Source organism: Penicillium solitum (genome assembly GCF_028829755.1).
Source record: "Penicillium solitum strain IBT 25940 chromosome Unknown utg000003l_segment0_segment0, whole genome shotgun sequence".
Lineage (NCBI taxonomy): Eukaryota > Fungi > Ascomycota > Eurotiomycetes > Eurotiales > Aspergillaceae > Penicillium > Penicillium solitum.
Genome location: NW_027072123.1, coordinates 2,541,516 through 2,564,347, shown reverse-complemented (window position 1 = coordinate 2,564,347; position 22,832 = coordinate 2,541,516). Strand labels below are relative to the sequence as shown.

Here is a 22,832-nt window from a genome sequence, read left to right as displayed (position 1 = left end):
TCAGGACTTTCGTTTACTTGACTTCTCTGTCTGTCCCATAGTTGACGTCCAAAATGGTGAGATGTCTCCCCGCACTAGGTTGATTGGCATAGGCCATGCGAACTGCTCACGAGTTTCCCCCATCAAGTGCTGACTGCTGAGTTATGGTAGTCTGATTCACGACTATATTCGTTCTCTCCCGAGACTAGGGAGAAGCTGCGCAAGTTCCGTCTGGGCACATCGAGAGCCAAGGATGCGCAAGCTATCATCTGTATGGGCCCCTAAATTTGCGCTTTCCCAAGTCTCCCATGCGTTTCGACAGAAATTGGGCTATATAGCACGTACATAGTGCCAACCAAGTCATATCCATGTTATTTCATGCGTCTCAAGCTGACAGGTGGTGCGTGATAGATATCATTGATGCAAAGTCCCAGGAGATCCGGCCACAAGACGATACAATCTACTCCAACATGGAAGATCTGGCCGATGATCTTCCCGAATCCTCGCCACGGTTCATTCTCCTCAGTCACCCCATGACCACCGTAAGTTGTCTACCGATAATGCAGACTTGGTCTCCGTCGTACGACACGCGTACTAAATGAGATATGCACTCACAGAAAGACGGACGTCCCTCAGTCCCTTATGTTCTCCTCTACTGGCTCCCGGAAAACTGCAACCCGATGCAACGCATGTCGTACGCAAATGCAGTGGAACTGATGCGCACCAGTGCCCAAGTCAACCGGGTGATTGAGGTGGAGGCCGATGAAGATATCGTCGACATCAAGTCCAAGCTGACCGGGTCGGATTAAACCCCCTGGGCTAGCGAATGCATCTCTTGATTGGAGAGCATGTCTGTCGGTGGATTGATGAGCATATACCCAAGGCGTGGGATTTGTATAGAGGGCGTTTTGTTTTTCGGGTTTTGCGGATTGGCTGGATCCTATTGGCTTGTAAATGCCGCCCATGCACACACAGACACTTCCGCGGGTGTCGAATGTACTTCTGGAATTCGAAATCTGACATGCACTCGGCTGCCTAGACTAGCCAAATTCCCGGGATCTCAAGCTGGCGTCGATCACACAAGAGCATGGTCCCTAGAACGGAATTTGTGATCTATCAACCAGATGATTTTCAACGGTGCAGTTCGTATACTCGAGCTAGTGGTAGATCTCACGAGTTGTGTACTCTCAAATAAACCGGTTTGGAGAGAGTGGCCAAGGCCCATCGTTCGGGGAGGCCGGTGCTCACCTACTTTGTAGGCTCAGTGGGCCTACGTTGCAGTCAATTAGCACGGTATGGCTCAGGGCTGGATGACAAAACACTTATAATAGTTTTTTTTTCTTACCATCACCGTCCATCATTCACGAATGGCCAGTTCTTCTGGCCAGAGGGGCGTGTCATGCATCTCTCCAGCTAAGCCATCGAGATCGTCGCCAGCCACGGATAAAAAGCCAGGCTGATCGATGCAACTAGACCTAGTGCTCATCAAGGTATCAACCCAACTATCCTGCACAAAAAGCCTTTCAATCTCACAAGACCTTTGGGGGCCGATGATCATCTTCGTAGATGGTAGCTCATACGCTCGTATGGCTTCACTAGTCCCGTCATGTATGTCGCCGCTGAAGAAGATTCCGGGTCTTCTGATTGATACAATTGGCGGCTTATTCCTGTTTTCCTGCAATGTGTTCGTTGAAGTGGACATGCAATATGCATCAGAGTGGCTGATTCGTCCCTCTGTAAATGTGATCCCCCACTGCGAGATATTCTTACTCTCCACCGTTCGATAAACTCTGATTCTCTTGTTTAGCTGGAAGTTGGTCGGTTGGTTTGTGGCCTGTGTTACACAGGTTGGCTAGAAATTCAGGGGACTGATACTCGTCGAGGTGTTGTTTACTACACGCGAAAAGTCAAAGATCATTTACAATGTGTGCAGTTTGTAGATAGTTAACTACATTGCTACTACCATGTAGTTCTCGAATCGCCTTCCACTTCAATAATTTCATCAACATTGTACACCGTATAATGATACTAATATCAATACAGTTCATGGTTTTTTTTTTTTTTTTTTTTTTTTGTACCAACAGGATGTACAAATGGGCGAAAACATGCCAATTTGTGCGATCTGGAATGGCGGTGGCAAAGCGGGCGTGTCATCCGCGTGTGGCTTTACCCCGGGGCCATTGCGCCGGGTCAAGTAATCATGCACGATAGTTGGAACAGAGACATGTAGTCTGTGTAAAGAGGGGCGACAGTATATCTAAACAGCTTGGAAGAATGTAATGTTTTAGAGCATCATTAGCATACATAAAGTGTAGACTACTCTTTATGGCAGATGAGAGGGCAAGATTACGAATTACAGTGCTCAGGATACATAATATTTATGTATTGTTCCATTCTGTGTATCAAATTGTGTAGGTCTATACTTCCGTGTACATGGGAATGGGACGGGACATTCATGCTTACTGCATGCAGAAGGCCCCCTGGGATACTCAAGTACAATCAAGGAGTATGTTCCAGACACGATATGTGATTGTATCCAAGTACATGTACAGGTATCTACTAGATTAGCAGATATAAAAAAACATATTGCCTGATATTCCAAGGTTATCTCTTATATCTTTCAACCTTGGAAGGCCAAGCCAGTACCATGGATACAACATACTTCATACACCTCTGGGCAGCACCACCACCCTGGGACCAGCGATCCGACCGCCAAAGTACTCCACTCTCACCCGTCCCACTAGACCCACTTTGGCCAGGGAAATTCATTTCCGTTTGCTGTTTTGTTTTCCTTTTCCCAAGGGGCTGGCTCTAGATTTTATAAAATAATATTCTCCCGGGTTTCCCAGCTTGAGAAAGCCGTTTAAGCCCACTTTCATTTGCAGGGGTTCAAACCCGACGAGACTAAGGACGATTAGTTAAATGCCTAGTGAGGGACAAAAGTTGAAAATGGGATGATCAACGGTTGAGTTACGTTTGCTATTGCAGTAGTGCAATATCCTCGGGTCGAAGTCGCTTCCATTACGGAGTATAAAGTACTGTCAGCATTTTACTTTTCTTTATTTGATGGATTTCATGACTTGCGGAGTAAATCGTAAATCGTCAGACGAACTGCTCGTGTTTATACTTTTGTACTTTGCGCTTTGGGATCCCCGTGTCATGCATCATCATGCATGCCCTCTTCTGATCCAATCGTCGGAGAGATGCCCGTGTGTCAAAGGTTCTTTCTTTTGCCACCTTTCAGTACTAAAATGATTACATAGCCTTCTGGATCCTGCATGGACTTCTTCAATCCCAGGTATCCATATAACAATACTCTAGTCAGCACTATAAAGTACACTACTGTACAGACGGAAAAGAAAAGATACCCTATCAATGAAAATAATGAATTATACCGAGTGCATACGAATACTTATCTCCAACCCAGTAACATCCAGTAACGATCCTTTTATCCATGTTGTACGATGTACATCGTACAAGTTACTCGAGTACACAAACACCATGAAGAAAAGATCAAACTCTATCCATAAACGAGTTCGGCATATCCACCGCAATTCAAATCCCGGTTTCAAAGGAACTCCTCAACGCTCCTGATCGACTGCAATAACCTCGAAGATATTAAAGACACGCCCATCACTTATGTGCCCCTCAACCATTTTATCCCCGATCCGCTCCCACTGATAGACCAATAAGTTAGCTGTTTGTGGAAAGGCAGCCGGGATGGCGGGTGCTGCCGTAGGGAGACCTGGAGCCAGGTGTCACTCTCCCCGGTGCCCCCGGCCCACCTGTGGACTGGAGGCTTCGTTGTATGCCACGGCCTCGGTCAACCGCCGGGGATGGAACACTACATAAATATCCTAAGTACTTCGTACTTTGTTACCTTTGTACTGAGCATGACGAAACATAAACGTTGCCCCGTGAAGGTAGTGTAAAGGTAGTTCAGGACGGGAGGCCAAACGAACCAATGACGTGCCAAGAAACAGGGGGCCCCATGTCTGATGTTCGCCAGGGGCCAGTTAAATGGCACGCTATTCTCGGATATGAGTTGTTATGGAGAAAATCTCCTGAAGCCACAGAGAGTTTTGAGGCCAAAGCCATTTTCTTTTTTTTAGTTTTTTTTTTCTTTTCATGGTGTCACCGGGTTGGAGGAGAAAGAGTGGGGATGCACATCAGAGACTAAATAGGAGATGTCAGAGTTACCAGGGCTTTTTTACCCAGATATCATATGATCGGTACTTGATACTTGGTACCTCCCTATAATGGTTAATATGGAGATATACTTGTCCTGATGTATTTCTCCACTATGCCCGGAGAAATAGCACTTTTATAGTCCACAGAAATGAATAAAAAACTAAAATAAAAAACATAAAAACATAAAAACATAAAAACACCTTTTTAAAGTAAAATAAAATCAAATTGAAATATTCAATGGTATCCCAATCCATCTGAATCCACAGGACCACTGTATCGGAATCCCCACGTCTGAGCTTTGGACTTTTTTTTTTATACAATTGTTATACAATACCTCTTTTCGGTATTATAGTCTGATTCCTGATTCGATTCTCTATAATAATTGGGTTGTCCCTACTTTTCCCTCCTGTCAACTTCTGCACGGAAATCCCACCTCCGGTCCACTTTGATATCCTTCACACTGGTCATATTTTGTGTGGAATGAATCCCGACACTCTGGATATCAGAAAAGCAATTGTCATTATATTCTAGTTCGACTGAATAATGGCTCAAGATGGTCGTTCCGAAGACAAGCCGGAGGGCTTCTCTAAATACCTTAAACGTATGAAGACCGTCCTCCGTCCTCGGTCAATGTCCAAACGACAGTCTATAACTCCTGGGGTAGCTGCTCCAACCGAAACTACGTACGATATACAGCATTCCTCTACTTCAGCCCTATATACTAACTATCATTGCCTAGATATAGTGCACCAGAGGCAACATCACCACCTGTAACATCAACACCGGAACCAGCTCCAGCTCCAGTGCCAGACCCAGCACCAGTCCAAGAGCTCAGCCAACCAGGTTCAGTCATGATCACCAACTACAGCATGACCCAACATGAAAAGGCGCGCGCCCTCTTAGCCAAATACGGCCTGGCTGTCGACACCAGCGACTGGAAGACACCCCCGGATCTCCAGATAACCCGTGTAACGAAGCCAATCCGCATGCGAGTGCGCCGTACCTGCCATCGCTGCGAGACAACCTTCGGTGCAGAGAAGGTATGCGTCAACTGCCAGCACACCCGCTGCACAAAGTGCCCCCGACACCCAGCCGCCCGCAACAAGGACGGCGAACCATCAGCCTGCAAGCCTAAGCTCCCAGAGACCTACGTCCACCAACCTCGTCTATTCCCCAGGACCTCGCACCTCAAGGTCAGCACCACCAAGGAAATTTCATTGAAGATGCCGTCGCCCACCGGCGGCCGGGATTTCGTCCATCGGCCGGCGCGCCAGCGTGTTCACCGTTACTGTCACTTCTGCGCCTCGCTCTTTACCCCCGGCTCCAAGGAGTGCCCGAGCTGCAGCCATATGCGCTGCAAGATATGCCCGCGGGACCCGGCTAAACTTGATAAATATCCTGATGGCTATGCGGGCGACGCCGATCCGCCAAAACCTAGACCAGAGCGCACGTTCAAGAAGCCTCGTCGCAGAGTCCATTATGTTTGTCATGCCTGCGAGACTTGGTTCCAGGGTAATGCGAACACTTGTTCAAATTGTGGTCAGGAGAAGTGTGATGAAACTAAACGAATTCCGTACGTGTGATATCAAACCTACAACATATGTGACTTGGGATTTTCAGCTAACATTCATTTCTTTTCGATACAGACCTAAAAAGGTCAAACCAGAAACAAGCCCTGAGGTTCTCAGGAGCATTGAAGAGAAACTAGCAGCTATGGCGCTTGAACACACACCAGACAGTGTTAAAGCGGCGGCTTGAGCTTGGAACCCACACATTACAGCCGACCAATACAGTCTTTTATGATATCACCCGTTTACCACCACTGATTTTAACTCCCACGTTATTCATACTGTCTCAAACTCGATCCATCCTGATGATATGCTTTATTTTTATATGTCGGGGTTCTACCCAAGACAGAACATACGTAACATACACATCCATAGGATGGCATTAACCTCTGCACATCGAACGAACGCACTTCTCTAACTGGGGTCAGCTCCAGGATTTTGCACCGGAACTAAACTACCAACACCCATATTTCCAGATTTCTCGATTACCCATCCCTGCACATGCGCCCCCAACACGGATCCGGATGATGTGTACATTCCCAAAACGCCCAGGGGCGGACGTGCATATCGTATAACTACTACCCAGTACATTGTAAACATACGGACGCATGGCTTGACGTACACATGTGAGTAAGATAGTACTTTCCGCGTCCGCAGCTGTCAGGAGATAAAACTCGGCGGAAATGCCAAACAGGGACATAAACTAGGCATGTCCACTTCGCCACAAAAATAGACTGTATCGCGCCCAGTTTCCGTTTCCCGGGGATATTACACGTCATTCTACATCGGACATGATTTCCACCCAAAACAAAAGAACGATGCAGCAAACCCCTTCCATAATCCTAACGGCGTTCATCCCTACGCGGGCCCTAGTCTAGTCCAGATTAATGTTGGTACGTCATGTCACAATGTGGAGACATGCATGTGCAATTGCCTCGTCTAAATCGTGCATCATGTCTACTTTTTGCCTTCTATCTTCTATCCGACACCCATGTCAATGATTCCAAATTTATTCCACCCTATTCCCCGGGCTGACATTTACTGTCAGATTGATGTGGGTTGCACAGCGCCACGGAAGGTGAGCACAAACCGGAACTCTTTCCGTGGACGCATTTCAGATAGAGGAGCGATTTCGGCCGAAGACGACTCGCATCGTACCACATATGAAACGGAGATACGGTTCTAACCTTGGAGTATTTAGCGTTGTAAATGACTTTATGAAGGGTGGATAAATGGGAAACACAGCCCGAGTGGCTCCGTTTGGACGGTCCGAGCCTTTTTTATTGTTTTTTTATACATAGACTGGACCCAGTTGAGAATGGTGCATTTATTTGACAGCGGGACAATTACCAAGCATTTGGTACTCCGTTTTCCATGCAACGTTGTACTGTTTAGTTTTCGTTGAAGGATTGTTTTCCACAAGAGCGGAGTCCACTACTTGAAAAGCCATGAAGTCAGACAATACACGATACTGTATAGTGGGGCGAATAGGACGCAATGTACGGAGTAGGGTAGTGGGTATTGGCCTGGAGAAATCATCCATAGCCGCTGATATCTCGATTTCTAGGACTTTGAGTTCAGTCAGACAGCTTCCTGTTGTAGTATGGATCGGTGTACTCCGTCTGATGGGGTTGTGGACTTGAAGGTTTGAAGGGGAATTGATATTTAGTCGTATTATTTGATGTTTTTAAAGATACGAATTAGCTTATGATTTGACCAGACTAGTTCTCTAAATGGCCCAGTTCAAGATCTATACAATATATGTCTTTTTTTTTCTTTTTTAACAAAAGTACCGTACCCCCCTGTCACTTATCCATAACTCCGGAGATCCCCCCTCTTCACTACGGAGTAACCGAGTATGTAAACTACTGCAGGGAAATGAATGGACAGGGCATAAACCCGGAAGTCCGGATACGGAAGGGCTACCCGCTGTCACAACGCATTATCCTCCAGAACATCCAGCTTGTTGGGTCGCGGGGTCTGCATTTTTCTCAAATCCCGAGGTCTGGACACGGTCTATGTACATACTCATGTGTCTAGTCAAAAGTACCTGAAATATGCACGGGGGATAATACCGCCAATAAGTCAGGGGGGAGAAAGGTCGCTTCGGAGCAAGAGTGGGCAACCCGGCTCCATAGCGCTGGGAATTGAGCGGCTGGGTAAAGCCGACGAAATGTGTCTTTTTTATTGAAAAAAAAAAATTAATAGTCGCCGGGGGCTGGAGACTAGAATCCATTTCAACGGTCAACTAACCCAATCAAGAAGATATTTCGGTCTTTGTGTTCTCTATTGCTCTACTCCATAAATAGTGGGTGAGAATACGCCAGCTGGCCGAGACTGGTCAGGCAAAAATTCTTCGACACGCTGTCATTCCTGAAATATACGAAATAACAGAAGTTCTACAGTTATCAATACAGTAGTCGCTACAGTAAGAAGTATATAACTGAATCTAGTATATTGTGGATAATCGACAGAGTATGTGAGAACATACTGTCCTGTTGGAGAATCCATTCAATGAGGTTAGAACCTCTACTACATCTGGATCTTGGCACGTCAATAACCAGAATGTCGGATTGCACTATACCACTTTCTAATTTAGGAATAATGTGTAATGCGTTACATTGTATCTCCCACGGGTATTAGTATTGAAGAGGACACTCCATACTCCGTACAGCCGTACAGAGGCATCGTCTTTTATTTTCACCCGTGGACAGTATCATCGAGATCCAATATGATAAATATAGAAGCAGGGATCTTTGGGAAGAGTCTAGATGCCCCCCTGCCGAACTGAACCGTCTTTACCAAAGTACCGGGTTAAAGAATTGGAGCTGTCATATCTTCAGAAGATTCGAACTACCCGTTTGGAGAACATATTTTTCTTAATCTACTTAAAGTTTGTCTCCATGGGCCAAGGGGCTGATTTAGAGTAGACCCTCTTGCCCAAATAAGTGTAGTATGTAGCACATTTCTTGGGTTTAGCGGATTCGACTATTTCTGCTAGTTTTGCCCCTTGTCGAAGCTATCATTTATGCTTCTGTTTTCTATTCTGATGGGCAATCTACATAGATGTACGCTCGGCTATCGTAATTTCAGGGATATGACACATACAAATATTTCCTGCCAGAAACAATACTCTTACAGGAATGGGTACCTTCCTGATTCGGAACACGCGAGGGTGAAGTCAGGTGTGTTGTCTTGGTCGTATTAGTTGTAAAGTTATCGAACGATAGGAATATTATACCTATATTGACGTACTATGTACTCCATACTATGGGTATACATCATCTATAGAGATGGCCCCTTTTCTAACGAGGTGTCTACGTTAACACGTCACTTGCAAACGCGTTGAATTCCAGGTAAATTATTGCAATGTTCCACATATAGACTATCCACAATACCCTCAGATTAATACTAAACCTTGATCCTCCGACTTAGCTGCTCCGTCCCGGCAGACTTCTCAAAATCAAGATCATTAACACGATCCACGCGACGACCCAAAGCCCGCCGAATGATCCAGTCCTTGCTATTAATTTCCTCTTCAGTCTGACCATCCTCTATAGCAGGGATCAGATCAGACCCCTCCAACCGACGCAACATCACACTATCCTCGGGTCGTGCAAAGTACACGAGACTGTACCGCGTCGACTCAGCCTGGAGCCCTGGTGGTGCCACAACCCTGTGAATGTTCGAGCGAAACAGCCCGTTCGTAAACTTGACCATTGCATCCCCGAGGTTTACAATCGCATGACCAGGAAGTGGTCTGACATAAACCCATTTGGCATCGGCACCGGGCGGTAGCACTTGCAGTCCCCCCAGTCGGTTGAAAAGAACCGTCACGCTTCCAAAGTCGGTGTGCTGCCCCAACGCAGTACGTCTGTCGTCTACTGGCTGTGGTGGGGCTTTGACGAACCGCACCTGGTCACCGCTTACAGCTTGTTGTCGGTGTAAGTTGGATAGCGTGTCTTTTGGTAGGGCAAGTTGGTCGTTCAGGATGTCCAGAATTAGGGTTACGATTGCATGTGACCCCTGCATAAATGATCCCAGTCGGGCTCGGCTTTTATGCAGGGTATCTGGTGCCGGCAGAGGATCACTGATGCCCATAATGTCGTCTTTGGAAACCTGTAGATAGTCGTGTCAACTTCTGTGAAGGTCCAGGTGGATGTGCTCAGTGTTGACGTACATTGTAGAACTCGTTCCGGTCCAGGTTCCCCTGTTTGTCAACCACCGCGGCTCCCTGTCCTTTATATCCAAAGTAAGAGTTCTGTCCGCTGAAGTCATACTGCTTTTTCTCTTCGAGGCTCAGCTCAAATAGTCTCTCGCCAACTTGGAATAGATCATCTGCGTCGCCGAGGAGCGATGGGCCTTGGTCTGAGTCTGATAAATCGAGATAGAAGAACCCAATGTCTGTGGATGCTTGGAACAGTCTTTTGTGCTCTGTAGGGTCACCTTCTAGCAGCTTTCCCGACGACAGTCGAAGAAGGGGGGCTGTAGAGACATCATCTGGGAAGGGTGGAATCCCTGGGAAGTTATTAGGGACGTCCTTTTGCTCGGCCTCGCGCTGCATGTTGATATAAGCAAAATCAGGGGGGTCAATAGTAGACAATAACGATATCAAAAGTCTTCTTGCAGATGTTTTATCATACTCTTAACGTGTGGCAGGGGTGTTGGCTCTAACATATATTGAGCTCAAATACGATATATGCGGGGAAGCATCAGAGAGCCGAGGGACGATCTAATCCCACTCACTGAGAGGGTGTGTAATATCCGAGAATAGATCAGAATGTATAAAATAGAAATAAGACTTGGATAATGTTCAAATAATGTATATAAAGTGGTTATTATGCCTTGAATCTATAGATGGCCTCCATATCTTATCGGTGTGTGACATCAAATAATTTTTCTCCAACCTCCAACAACACATTCCACGAACCCCCAACTCCCAGTCTGCCATCCCTCCTGGCTCTAACAAAAAGAAAGCCTGTATAAAAGCCACACCGACATCCAAGATAACGTAAAATGGCTTCCTCGCCAGCCCCGAAATCCCACATCGCGCACACCCTTCTCTCACGCGCCCACTCCCCAGACAGCGCAACACAACAATTCACCGAGCGCATCAAACAAAAACCGCTCTTCCTCCGCGCAACCTCCCCCTCAGCATCCGACAACCGGTCCCGACGCCGCCTCCACCGCCTACGCAAGAAGGAATACTTCCTCCGACACCAGAAGCCGCAACCGCTCTCAGCACGGGAAAAGCGCAAGTCAGGGCTGTACGACCTACCCAAGGAAGAATGCAAATATGCCATTTTTAAGGGCCTGCATGAGCTATGGGTCGGATATATGCAGGAGATCCTAGATGTGAAGGCCGGAGCTCATGGCCATGTTTCGCCGGCGTCGCATGGAAGTAAACTTGTCAGTGCGGATTACCATGGGGCTGAGGTCGAGGTTGTTAGGAGTGGGTGTGCTGGGCGGGTTGGTACTAAGGGGATTGTGGTGCGGGATACGAAGTTTACGTTCGTTATTGTTACTGAGAAGGATGAGATGAAGAGTGAGTTTTGACTCGTTGAGTGGGAAATGGGAGGGATTATGCTGACTTGGTTCTCCTTGTACAGCTATACCGAAAGAGCACACTATCTTCCGGTTCATGGTGCCCGTGCCAGCGCCGTCTGAGGGCGCGCAGGATCAGCAGATTCAGTCTGATGCGAAAGCCCCCAAGCCGTTGGTTTTCGAGCTCCATGGAAACCAGTTCGAGAATCGGCCTGTGGACAGAGCTAATAAGAAGTTCAAGTGGAGGAACATCGATTACATTTGAGACGGCAGTCATGCTGTCTAGTTCTCGTCAATTCACTAGCGGTGGAATTGACTGCTCAAACGTGAAGCGGCCTGGAGCCTTGCAAGTACGCTCGGCTACCTGTGCCCCGGATCCGAGTCTTTGACATTCGAACTTCATGCCGATACTTTCGGTGTTCTATCAAACTAGACTCACTTGCTTCACCAAGCCCACTGCATGATACCACAGCGCGCAATGTGGCACCCCAAGCGAAAGGGCACACACCCCCTATCCAACAAAGGCAAGAGCACCGAGCATAAGATTTCAGCTTGAATACCCCATGAAGTCACCAGGGAGGACGCAATTGGATAACGATGTTTATGAAGAAATTATACGCTTCATCTCCAATAAGTTAACTAGAATTAGGCGAAACATACTATCTATAAGTGGGACAATACTACAGATTTACTAGGACAATCAGTGTAATGTGTAAATGTTTATTTGATGAATAATTTTCTGCAAGTGGCATCATAGTCATATGATATGCTATTTCAAGTTGGGCAATGCATGGATAGACCAGAGACATGTCGACCCTTCTCAACCACATGTTGTTTGCCCTTCCAAGCCTCCTACCTGAGTCGCTAGAAGGCGAAGCCATGGTAGACCACCTTTGGGGCGGGGATATCATCTGGATCTTGTTGATCGAGGATGATCCAAATCGCCGGGGTGGTTCTTTCCCAGGTTCAATGAGACCAGGCACAATTGGAAGTCGCGCATCTGGTACGAGGAACCCGAAAGCAGGCAAGAACGACTGGGTAGCGTGGTGCATGAGTTCCATGGAACTTTTGCTGCGGCAAATCAAAGCTATACGCCTGATAGATGGGAAATCAGAATAAATGAAGGATATGAAACCCTTCACGTCCTTCATCCCTCACATTCCGGCCCACTCAAGACTGAAAGCCCGCACGGTATCCACACGATCAGCCTCCGAATCGACCTCATCAATCTCCTTCTGTGCTCCGCCAATCAAGAAACCCTTCTTCACACCAGTGCCCAGTCTGCCGCCAACAACGAGGTCCATGAGGTTGATATTCTGGTCCCAGTCGTAGGACACTACGAGGAAGTGCGAGTGGAAGCGCAGTGGATCACCAGGGTAAGCCATGTATTGACACCCGAAGCGCAGGCCGGGAGAGAGGAAGTATCCCTTGGAGTGGAGGTGGGCGAAGAGAGGATATGAGGGTGGAACCGCAGGTGCTTCAAGGTAGCTCGAGGGCAAAGGCGTGGGAAGAGGCGGGTAGGATGTGGCGGGGGTAATGGCCGTTACACCCTGAGGGGGTATGCTCGTTGAGGGGGTGGATGGAGACGATGGGCGATCCTCTGCGTTGAAGAGGTCAACGATGGCAGTGTTCTTCGCCGACGGTGTGGAAGCAGCCTCTTCAGGAACCGTAGGTGTCTGGGCAGCAGCGGCAGCGGCAGCACTGGCTTTGGCCTTGGCGTTCGCTTTCTTTTCTTCTATTTTCTTCAAGGTCTGTTCCCGGTTGCGCTCTTTGCGATCCAACTGGATGCGCGAGACGTGCAGACCTTGTGATTCGAGGTCGCGCAGGTACCGTCTGCGGTCTTCTTCTAAGAGGGTATTCATGCCGTCGTGTGCCTTGGCTTCGTCTACGATGCAAGCTACACCCTTGTCCACTAATAGCCGTGCCTCCTCGGGCATCAGCTGCAGAGGGAGACCCAGGAAGACATTCTGCTGAGGGATCTGGGGCAACGTCCCGATGAGGACACCGCAGATATGATGCTCACGTCGCAGGTATGTCACGGCGTCAATTGAGAACAACAGGTATCTACCGGATACATAGGAGATCGGAATGGGAAGGTCTGGTTGGAAGTCCATTTTTTTTTTTTTTTTGATTTGAGATTTGTGGGATTTGTTTCAAAGAATCTGTGGCAAGGACAGTTAGCGCTTGTCCAATATGCAGATATGCAGGTTGCCAGCAAGGTAAATTTGGGTATCGCAATTCATTTTCCAGTACGTTTCTCAGCAAGCACTCAGTGACGTATCAAAGAGCTTCAGGGGATTGACAGATTGTAGTTAAATAATCATGCGAGATGGGGGGTTGATGGGAGACATGAGGGTGAAGCTTACCATTAAAGAATATTAGAGCGTCGAGAACATAGCCAAACACCTAGAATTGCTTTTGGATTTAACCAGCAAAGCCAGGGTTGATTGCAGAGGAAAGAGAAGAAGAGAAGAGCAAAAAAAAAAAAGAAAAGGAAAAGCTGAGCTTATACGCTAGGCCTCTTTAGGAATAGTCAATCTTGGCAAGCGAACTGCTGAGCATCGCTGTTATGTTTATCATCATCTTCATTGGCATTCGTTGAGTATTCTATATTTCTTCTTTTATACTGTGGCATCATGGGTTTCTTGCTATTGCTGTTCCTGGTATTCTTTGCACCCCTGATACTCTTTGTTGGTCAGTTGCGCAGCATCCGTTCTTAGTCCCGACCGCATTACTAACACCGAACAGCATGGCTTGCAGCTTCATCCTGCCTAGGGAGTCGCCTCCGTTCTGTACGGCCAGGATTGGATGGATATGGAGCAAGCTACCTCCGCACAATGGCCAACTCGGGTCCAGCTATGTCCGAGCAGATCGAGATGGATGACATGCTAGCAGAACCAGGCACCCACCGACACTTCGAGGAGGATGATTGAGTCTAGGGAATGACACCAATCGTCAAGCATCTCAGAATTCAAGATCAGATTTCTTGGGCTTTCCGCTGGGAGCCGACGCATCTTGCGCCTCTGTGTCTCCTTCGGCCGGCGGCAGACTGAATGGTTTAATCTCGAATCGCCGGCGGCTCAGAATAAACGCCCAATCCTGTCCAACATTTTGATCGCTTCCACCTCCACGCTCGTGCAAAACTGGGAGCCGATGCGTCTTAAGCATACCCTGTGGTGGTTCTTCTTGTGCGGTTGCCGCTCCCGAGGTAGCCATGGCATCCGCAGAGTGCGGGAAGGGACAAAGCTCAATGACACCGTCACTGAGCAGTTCGATCCAGCGAACTAACCCGGATGAGCGGGGATAGAGAGACAGAGGCATGGTGATCATTGCGGTCACGCGGGCGCTGTGCGCACTCATCAGCGCCTTGAGGGCGTGGAAGAACTGGAGCACATGTTCGGGTTGGCAGGAGTTCGGTGGGTAAATTGTGGGGTTGAGCAGAGAAGGAATGACGATACGGTGGATTGTATTGGCGGCGCTGGATGCGATTGCAGTCTGGAGTCGTTTGAGGATAGCGAGGAATGGTGACTCTTTTGAAGGCATAAGTGGGATGAAGGTCATATTTGTGATAGACGGATGGGTGAGACGTTTCGTGAGATCGAAGGCATGACAGAAAGCGGGCGCTTCTTTTGCTGCTGTATCCTGTTCCCCAGGATTAGTCGGGGCTATAATGATCAGCATATTGAACCTAGAAGCAGTGTTTTATTTCAATACTCACCACCCCGCGAACCAGCGACTGCCCCAAACTCGCCCAATCGCTCGTATCGCCATGCAATTTTCATGCGATCATCCTTGCGCCTGTCGGATCTCTTCTCGTCCAGGGACTCCGCTGAGCCGATCAGACCAGGTAAACTTCGGCCCCATTGCTCTGGCACTCCAACCACATGAACCTTCTGCTCTTGGATGACACCCTCCGCCGCATAGTAACGTAGCAATGCGCCCGCAAAATCTGTAGTTCCGTTTTCTTCAACCAACAGGAGTTTGCCCATTGGAAGTCCCGCATGGCCTGCAAGAAGATTATCTAGAGAGCGAGTCCCTGTCGAGGTTGTTGGCCGTCCATCATCGGGGGAGGGGCGAATGCCCGGCGTGCTCTCAGGCGCAGCCGGCTGTGCGGTAGCATTGGGGACAGCGTTGCGATCAACTCCAGGAGAAAGACCGATGTTTCGCTTGCGAAAGGACATGACGAATAAGTTCAAATGAAGTTTAAAAAAAACCTAGTAAAGCTATAAGAAGCTGATGTCAAACCAACGAAATCGTTATCGGCGGGGACCAAAAGGCGGCAGAAAAAAAAGCTTCAATTCTCCGATCAACCTCTCCACCTCCGACTCCAACTCTTCTCTTCACCACTCTTGCACCACCAACTAGCCATTGCGGGCCTTTCAACTTACGACAATTTGTGTGCGATCATCCGCGCATAATCTGTCCTACCAAAACCCACATCTATAACCCAAAAAACCAGCGGTCGCAACCTTCATCATGTCCGACCCGCTCCTGTTTGAAGATACCTTCACGATCACCTCGATCAACGCCCAGAAGTATGACCGCGTCTCCCGTCTTACTTGCAACTCGAACGATGCCTCCCTCACTTTCACCCTGGACGTGAACACTGAGCTGTACCCATGCGCGGTTGGCGAGTCGCTGTCCCTCGCTCTGGCCTCGACTCTCTCTCTTGACGGCAAGGAGGACACCCGCGCCAGCTGGAGGGAGGTCAGCATGGGCGACCAGACCCTGGCGGATGACTACGATTATGTTTGTCACGGCAAGGTGTACCGCTTTGAGGAGGGTGCCACTAAGGATACCATGTGAGTTTCGTTACTGATGTGTTGGTTCTCGCGGAAACTAACCTTTACATTTTCAGGGCTGTCTTTGTGTCCTTTGGGGGTCTGCTGCTCTACCTGGAGGGTCCCTACAAGAAGCTTGCTCCGTTGAGAATCGATCACGTGTACTTGCTGCTTAAGAAATAGGCTTGTCATTGTTGGAACTCTCTTTTTTTTTGCTTACGACCTTGGCATAGGATGAGACAGATCTTGGATTGATCTTGAGGCAAAGCCCAAATGGGGGAAAAGTCGGTGTATTTAAGCCGGACCGATGTTCATATCGTTCTTATGGGGTGCAGCGCAGGCGTTCTTTGCATTTTGATTTGGGAATACCAATAGATTATCATAACAAACATGATTTTCATGGGATTGATGAGATGAACCTTGACCTTCGATAACCAAAACCCGTCTCGGAGCAGGTTGAACTGCGTATAGAGCTGTAATTGGTAGTGGCAGCTGCACAGTGTGCCTTGGCCTCTTCCACCCAGATCCCCAACCGATCCGACTCTAGTGGCTCATTTTAATTCTTATTTACGTTTATAGTAGATGGTAGTGCGCTTGTCACCGTGCTTATGTCAAATTATTTGCTATATTGGAGTTGCAAGTCTTACAAAGACTCCCTTATTGCGCAAATGGAAAAGAACTCCCCCGAGTGCAGATCTAAACGCGAAAGTTAAGTTGATAGATCTTATGTTCATGATATCTAACCTATGTTTCAGGGTACCAAACAATCTACCTCGCACAATGCGAAGCAGTCGGGTACTCCAAGCGACGATGCAATCTAGCAACAATCTGCAAGTAATCCGGCTCATTCTCCGGCGTCAGCAGCCCATGCCTGACAAAGAAATCAATCATGATGTTAGCGCAATTGGGCTTGAACTCGCCGCGCGCCAAAGCCGCCTTAACCTCCGGAATCGACATCAACTTGAATTCCTCAACCTCGTTATCCCCAGGCTTCGGAATAGTCTCAGCATCAAGCCTTAGATCATATATGTACTCAACCTCAGGCTGAATGAGGCCCGTCTCGCCACCCGCCCGCACATCCCGCACATGCGAGTACGTAACACAGCCCGCGGAGCGAGTGGCAGGGCGCACCGCCGCCTCAGGCAAGGAAGCCTCTTCCATAGCTTCGCGGACGATACATTCAAACGGCGTTTCGCCGGTGCACATGCCGCCGGCGACGGTGTTATCAAGAAGACTTGGGTAGGTTTGCTTGTTCTTTGCGCGACGCGGGACCCAGATCTTGTATCCGGATTCATCCTTCACGTAGCCTGTTAGATGGGCGCCGTACGAGACGATGCCGAAGAGCGGGGTTGCGGCGCGCTCCATCTCGAGTAGGAATTCTCCACCCGGGCCGTAGACTGCGTAGTTCTCGTTGCGCCAGCCTTTCAGCACTTCGAATTTGTCTTGCTTCACGGCCTCGGCTATGTCGGCAGCGACGAGCTTGCTCCGGTGTGTCGGGGTGGCCCCTGCGGGTGTCACTAGCGTCACGGTTTGCGCGGTTGAGTCGATGGCCCAGGTTTTGTCCGACCAAGGGAATTTTTCGACGACTGCATTGAGAATGTAGCCAAGTGTACAGTCGTATCCGGATACTTTGAATGCATGGTAGTTGTTCAGGTTCTCCGTGTATGCGGCGCGATCGTCCTCGTAGTAGGGGAAGCTGCGGGGTGTAAGACGAAAACGCGAGTGGAGGGAGCAATCGAGTTGGAAAGCTTTACTTATCGCATTCGCCGACCAGATCTAAATTGGATTTTGCCATAATGACTTCACTTCTAAATGCAGAAGCTGGTCCCAATTGTGAAGTAGAAGTCTCCAGTTGATATACCAGACCTTTGTTTAGCCAAGCCAAGCCCTTATCGGCTGACGATAAGGGCAGCCCCTCTATGTCATTTCATCATCGAAAAGCAGGACAAAGAGAAGCTTGAAGAAGCTTGAAGAACTGAACAAAGAATCTTTATCGCAGCTCAACTTGCCAATCTCCACTTCACCAGCTGCTTGAGCTACCTCCAGATCCTCCACCACTACCACCACCCATCATGTTCTCCGTCGTGGTCCCAGGCCGCCCGTGTCTAACAGACATCGTCGCAATAGACAGCCAACCGAATGGCCAAGCAATCAAATTCGCCTTCACAATCCCACTCAGCGCATCTCTCAATGACATAGTCGTCTTCTTCCTACCAGGAACAACCCTCCCCCCAAACACCGGCGCCGCAATCTACGCCCAACTCCCAGACCCGACCACAGGCCAACCCTCCGGCTTCCGCTTCATCGGCGCATTGGCAAATGAAAAGCCTTCAGGCATCTTCACCGTGCGCCCACCGGGCAGTGTACCCCACCGCTCAGAAGCCGAGGAAGAGGATGACATGCTCGACGAGGGCGGCGCGAACGGTGCTGCAACGGGCGTCTTGACATTGGGTATTTCGATCGAAGAAGCGCAAAATATCGCGCCGCAGCTTGCTGCCCTGGAAGCGGAGCGTCCTTCGGGTCAGATGTCTATGGCGCTGGTTTCACAGGCTGGCGGACAGAGACAGATCTCAACGAAGGTGCTGGCACAGCGCATTATTGGCAATGCGTTTAATTTCCTCGCTAGCTTTGCGGAGAATGATAAGGGACAGGATGTTGTGCCGCTGAAGAGCTTCCATAATTGGTGGGCGAAGTTTGAGCGTCGCATTGAGGCTGATCCTACATTTTTGGAGCGTGAGGATCCTAATGCTTGATCTGTGGGATCTGCGCTCTATAGTATTTGAGCATTGGATTGGCTCTTTTTAGATTGCATTTGTTCTCGACTCGCTCTCGGCGGGTGTGCAGCGATGAGTAGATGACATCTCTTGCATGTATTGGTTAACGAGTCTCTTTCTTGATGTGTGACGATATTCTGCTTTTTCTCTGTGACCTACTGGAGTTCATCTCATGTATTAACAGGTACTACGTATTTTGGCTTTTTATTGATAATAATACAAGAATAGTTGGCCGCTTACGCGGCCTTGTCATGTCTTTTTAGTGGTCTTTTTAGATGTTCTTTTACATGTCTTTTTTAGGTGTATATGAAGATGGAATAAAGCACTTTTCTATGTATAACCTTTGACATTTGGAAAAGCTGAAAATGTACTACCACTTCCACATGAAATATGAAACATGCACGCATTCGTATTTGATATCATCTATGTACTCGTCACAAAAAGTTATATATACAATCCTGGACCATTTCCGATCTTCCCAACGTAAAATAAAGAAGAATATGGACATAACAGAACACATAAACACCAGTCCCAATTCCTCGATGTATTCCACCTCGCGCCACCCATAACATGGGGAAAGAAACCAAGCCAATAAACCAAAAAAGAAAGAAAAAGACAAGAAGTGATCAGCATGTAGTCGATCCACGCGAAATATTTTGCAACGACGCATCAGCCCTCAACCGAATACCCGGCGCATAGCAAAGACTATACAACTCATCGACATAAGTCGCAGGCGTAGCCTCAGCACCACCGACAATAACGGCCTTCGAGTCTCGAATACCGAGATTATTCTGATTTGACTTCTCATGCAGATGGGTATAATCAACGCGAACCTCCTTTCGAACAGTGATATCCCGCAACGCAGTCGCAGTATGATCCACAATCGATTCCTGAGAGTGACTTGAGCCGGAGCTCGAGTTCAAAGTCGGCGAGCTCTTGCGGGACGACCACAGACGCAGAATGGCCATTTTAGCCGACGAGGTGAGATCGTGGTCGCTAGCGTTCGAGCCCGAGTGCACGTCTGTGCAGAAGAGTTCTTGGCCCAGTTCGCGGGCGAAGTCGTCATTGTCGCTGAATGCTTCATTTACTTGTTGCTGGACGCGGAAGAGGCGGAAGGGGGTGAAGGTGTAGTCTGGGTTGGAGACTTGGGTGTCGAGTGTGCCGACGACGCAGAAGGTTATGAGGGTGCAGTTGTTTTGCATGGATGATTCGGGGTTGGAGGGTCTTCTGCGGCAGGGAGCTATCAAGGGACGGGAGGATAGTTGCGCTGCTCCGCGTATGTCTTCTGGGATGGTTTGTGAGAGGGAGATGATGGATTTGGTGAGGTGGCCACGGAAGTCGGATAGGTTGGGGAAGGCTTGCGCTGCGGCGGTAGATTGCAGGTATCGTACGCATGCGTCCATGGACCACCCTTCCATGTGGGAGATGAGTTCTAAGTGGTGGACTTGGAGTTGTTTGATCGGGAGAGTGGCGGATGGGAGGGGGTTGCCGACGCCCTTTGAGGTGAGGATTTCGAAGTGATCGTGGATTGTTGGGCGCATCATGAAGGAGATGAGGTGCACTCCCTCGTCGAAGCCACGATTTGAGCTTGCGTAGTCGCGCATATCGCGGAGGGACTCGGTTAGGTTTGCTTCGGGGACGTGAATGCGTCGGGAAAGCATTCCTGTGACATGCTCGATGGTTGCGAACCGGAATCCTTGTGATCCCAGGCGTGTTGCTTCATGCTTCTCTAGCTGGCGAACGGTGAACATTATTTGGCCCTTGCCAGTGCGGATGGACGAGCGGCCCATGGCTTTAGAAATTCGAGAGATGGGGATAGCGGTAGAGATAACATCGTCGTAGAGTGTACCTAGGTCCTGGAGAGGCAGAGAAAGTTGATCGGAGAGCTCTTGGGCTGTGACACAGAAGAGTTGCTTGAACAAGGTATCAAAGTCAGTTTGCAACTCCGTATCCTGATCCATAATCACTCCTCGGGATAGCATGTGTTTCTCAATGGCACTTTCTTCGGAGTTGAGGCGGTTTCGCATGAAGGGAACCAAATCTTTCACGACCGGCCAGTTCCGAGTTGCCCTAAATGCCCACAGGAATGTAGGGTGGGTGCGGGTGAGGTCGTCATCTTTGAATGTCTAGTTTGCAATTCATTAGTCAAGACTCCTGCTATAATATAGTAGGCAAAAGACATACCCGTCCGATATAATGATCGACAATCTTCTTCGTAGGAAGCATAGCCTGCGTCGTAACCATGATTCGTCCAGTGGGATCAAAGTAGGCACAGGCAAGAACAAGCTGATTGGCACGTGTCGTCGACTTTCTGCGATTTCGCCCAGCGATAATAGCGCACATCGACAATACCACACATGCAACACAGGCCTATAGAACTGTCAGTCTCCAAAAGCCCTGAGACCGTCGAAGATACCTCAAACATACCAGAACAGTACAGACAATAACAACCTGACTCCTCGACAACTGGGTTCCCTTCATGAGCCCGCGGTTGTGATCCAGATATACCGTTCCAACAGCCGCAGTCCAATGCATGCCCGAGACAGCACCCGCCAATAAGCAAGCACAGATTCCGCGTCTCCACCAGCTATCAGTCCAAGTCGCTCTCCAGCGGAAGAAGATACCCAGGGCAACAGTACTAGAGAAAATCGCGATGATCGCCGAGCCCACGACGTTGGCGACATGATAGGAGCACTTATAGTTCGAGATTCCGAGTTGACCGACGTAATGCATACCGCAGACAGAGCTACCAGTGAGCAAGCCTCCGAGAAGGATGCGAAGATAGCCTGCCTTCTCCTCAACGCCCACGGCATAGAAGGCAAATAGCAGTACTACCACCGGCAGCACGAAGGAGGTACCTGTGAAAGCGACATTGTATAGGACTTGCATGTCTGCCTCGCCATCGCCCAGGACGATGGCGCGATTGCCGATAAAGTGCATACACCAAATTCCTATGCCGCCCATTGTGATTGATGAAGTTAGGAGAAGGTACCTTTTTTATTTTTATGCTTGATTAGTTACATGCTTAAATGCTGAAGTTGGTAGGATAGAGTTTTAGGGCATACCAGTTGTATAGACCGGACCTCGATGTCCGCCGGTGGAGCAGCTCCAATGTGGTTGCGCATCCCATTGCACTGATCACATAAGAGAGGACAATGTACCCCGCCAGGTACGTGACACGCACCAGGGGTTCCTGGTCTGTCGACGACATTGTGAAAGAAAGAGGGAAATAGGTGTTTGTATTCCGTTATTCGCACATTGGCGAGTAGTATGTATAGTTGGAGGGTACAATGGTCGAAGACGACTGTTCTAATCAATATAAACGTGACCACATGGAGGGATGGATGTTTAGTATCAGTGTAGAGAGCAAAAGCAAAATATATAAAAGATCACAAAGTCCAAATTAGTGGAACAGGGCCAGAGATAAACATCTTATAACACCAGGGTACATCAGCCAGCCCAAGCCCCCCCTCTACCCGCATGTTATAGCTCCGCGGTACAGCAAAATCCTCCGATTCCACGTTAGCGAATGAATTGACGTGTACCACCATGGCGCCCTAGTCCGATCTAGACATGAACTCTAACAAATGGGCCATGCATTGGCCTGTAAGTGACCCCATGCCCACAACTCGCGTGGCATATACCATCGAAACACACGAAAAAAATAAAATAAAATGTCAATGCCGAGGTCGATCCCTGAAAAGGTTTGAATTAAATTAATTTGATCCAATAGTACGGGATAAACAACAGGGGTCGGCCCAAAGCCTGATTTGGATGGATTTGGTATTGTAACCCGACACCTTCAACCCACTTCGATTCGCTGAGATCTAGATCGGATCGGTGCGGATAAGGAACTGTGGGGGGCAGGAGGGCTTCTTAGACGTATCAGAGTCCTCACACAACGCCAATGGCCCGTGAGCATCGGGACTTTAGTCTGTTAAATCATCTTGTGGGAATATACTTTTCCAAGTCTCGATTTAAGACAAGTCCGATAA

The 22,832-nt window shown here is 48.6% G+C and overlaps 11 protein-coding genes across 11 annotated transcripts; 6 read left to right on the top strand and 5 right to left on the bottom strand.

Moving 5' to 3' along the window:
• Positions 1–53: 53 nt before the first annotated feature.
• N7455_004882 (GMF family protein) lies at positions 54–788 on the top strand (the record flags this gene model as incomplete). The annotated part of the gene is made up of 4 exons (XM_065604908.1): positions 54–56; positions 151–250; positions 391–521; positions 597–788. The coding sequence occupies 4 exons, from the start codon at positions 54–56 to the stop codon at positions 786–788; spliced, it is 426 nt and encodes a 141-aa protein (XP_065461808.1).
• Positions 789–4,402: 3,614 nt separating this feature from the next.
• N7455_004881 (uncharacterized protein) lies at positions 4,403–6,363 on the top strand. Its single transcript, XM_040961070.2, has 3 exons — positions 4,403–4,853; positions 4,910–5,743; positions 5,817–6,363. The coding sequence occupies exons 1-3, from the start codon at positions 4,714–4,716 to the stop codon at positions 5,926–5,928; spliced, it is 1,086 nt and encodes a 361-aa protein (XP_040808473.2). The 5' UTR covers positions 4,403–4,713; the 3' UTR covers positions 5,929–6,363.
• Positions 6,364–9,033: 2,670 nt separating this feature from the next.
• N7455_004880 (putative oxidoreductase, 2OG-Fe(II) oxygenase family) lies at positions 9,034–10,323 on the bottom strand. Its single transcript, XM_040961116.2, has 2 exons — positions 9,919–10,323; positions 9,034–9,857 (listed from the first exon to the last, which is right to left on the bottom strand). The coding sequence occupies exons 1-2, from the start codon at positions 10,300–10,302 to the stop codon at positions 9,150–9,152; spliced, it is 1,092 nt and encodes a 363-aa protein (XP_040808474.2). The 5' UTR covers positions 10,303–10,323; the 3' UTR covers positions 9,034–9,149.
• Positions 10,324–10,754: 431 nt separating this feature from the next.
• N7455_004879 (RNase P/RNase MRP complex subunit) lies at positions 10,755–11,547 on the top strand (the record flags this gene model as incomplete). Its single annotated transcript, XM_040961096.2, has 2 exons — positions 10,755–11,283; positions 11,348–11,547. The coding sequence occupies 2 exons, from the start codon at positions 10,755–10,757 to the stop codon at positions 11,545–11,547; spliced, it is 729 nt and encodes a 242-aa protein (XP_040808446.2).
• An 889-nt stretch (positions 11,548–12,436) lies between these two features.
• On the bottom strand, positions 12,437–13,396 carry N7455_004878 (tRNA splicing endonuclease subunit SEN34; the record flags this gene model as incomplete). The annotated part of the gene is made up of 1 exon (XM_040961085.2): positions 12,437–13,396. One exon carries the CDS (start codon positions 13,394–13,396, stop codon positions 12,437–12,439), a length of 960 nt encoding a protein of 319 aa, XP_040808434.2.
• Positions 13,397–13,918: 522 nt separating this feature from the next.
• On the top strand, positions 13,919–14,215 carry N7455_004877 (uncharacterized protein; the record flags this gene model as incomplete). Its single annotated transcript, XM_040961069.2, has 2 exons — positions 13,919–13,976; positions 14,031–14,215. 2 exons carry the CDS (start codon positions 13,919–13,921, stop codon positions 14,213–14,215), a joined length of 243 nt encoding a protein of 80 aa, XP_040808444.2.
• A 31-nt stretch (positions 14,216–14,246) lies between these two features.
• On the bottom strand, positions 14,247–15,463 carry N7455_004876 (elongator complex protein 4; the record flags this gene model as incomplete). The annotated part of the gene is made up of 2 exons (XM_040961123.2): positions 14,247–14,947; positions 15,001–15,463. 2 exons carry the CDS (start codon positions 15,461–15,463, stop codon positions 14,247–14,249), a joined length of 1,164 nt encoding a protein of 387 aa, XP_040808439.2.
• A 295-nt stretch (positions 15,464–15,758) lies between these two features.
• Positions 15,759–16,246, top strand: N7455_004875 (DNA-directed RNA polymerase core subunit RPB8; the record flags this gene model as incomplete). Its single annotated transcript, XM_040961097.2, has 2 exons — positions 15,759–16,084; positions 16,141–16,246. 2 exons carry the CDS (start codon positions 15,759–15,761, stop codon positions 16,244–16,246), a joined length of 432 nt encoding a protein of 143 aa, XP_040808472.1.
• Positions 16,247–16,831: 585 nt separating this feature from the next.
• On the bottom strand, positions 16,832–17,858 carry N7455_004874 (thiamine pyrophosphokinase-related protein; the record flags this gene model as incomplete). The annotated part of the gene is made up of 2 exons (XM_040961077.2): positions 16,832–17,759; positions 17,818–17,858. 2 exons carry the CDS (start codon positions 17,856–17,858, stop codon positions 16,832–16,834), a joined length of 969 nt encoding a protein of 322 aa, XP_040808468.1.
• A 277-nt stretch (positions 17,859–18,135) lies between these two features.
• On the top strand, positions 18,136–18,816 carry N7455_004873 (OPI10 family protein; the record flags this gene model as incomplete). The annotated part of the gene is made up of 1 exon (XM_040961074.2): positions 18,136–18,816. One exon carries the CDS (start codon positions 18,136–18,138, stop codon positions 18,814–18,816), a length of 681 nt encoding a protein of 226 aa, XP_040808476.2.
• A 647-nt stretch (positions 18,817–19,463) lies between these two features.
• On the bottom strand, positions 19,464–22,048 carry N7455_004872 (MHYT domain-containing protein; the record flags this gene model as incomplete). The annotated part of the gene is made up of 4 exons (XM_040961081.2): positions 19,464–20,963; positions 21,022–21,207; positions 21,265–21,829; positions 21,903–22,048. The coding sequence occupies 4 exons, from the start codon at positions 22,046–22,048 to the stop codon at positions 19,464–19,466; spliced, it is 2,397 nt and encodes a 798-aa protein (XP_040808483.2).
• Between the last annotated feature and the right edge of the window lie 784 nt (positions 22,049–22,832).

What these genes read in the sequence shown, in the direction of transcription:
- N7455_004880 (XM_040961116.2), bottom strand. Translation starts at nt 10,302, where the DNA reads ATGCAGCGCGAGGCCGAGCAAAAGGACGTCCCTAATAACTTCCCAGGG. An exon ending in ACCGGAACGAGTTCTACAAT is followed by an intron (nt 9,858 to 9,918) that starts GTACGTCAACAC and finishes GACTATCTACAG; the next exon opens with GTTTCCAAAGACGACATTAT.
- N7455_004881 (XM_040961070.2), top strand. Translation starts at nt 4,714, where the DNA reads ATGGCTCAAGATGGTCGTTCCGAAGACAAGCCGGAGGGCTTCTCTAAA. An exon ending in GCTGCTCCAACCGAAACTAC is followed by an intron (nt 4,854 to 4,909) that starts GTACGATATACA and finishes ATCATTGCCTAG; the next exon opens with ATATAGTGCACCAGAGGCAA. An exon ending in GATGAAACTAAACGAATTCC is followed by an intron (nt 5,744 to 5,816) that starts GTACGTGTGATA and finishes TTTTCGATACAG; the next exon opens with ACCTAAAAAGGTCAAACCAG.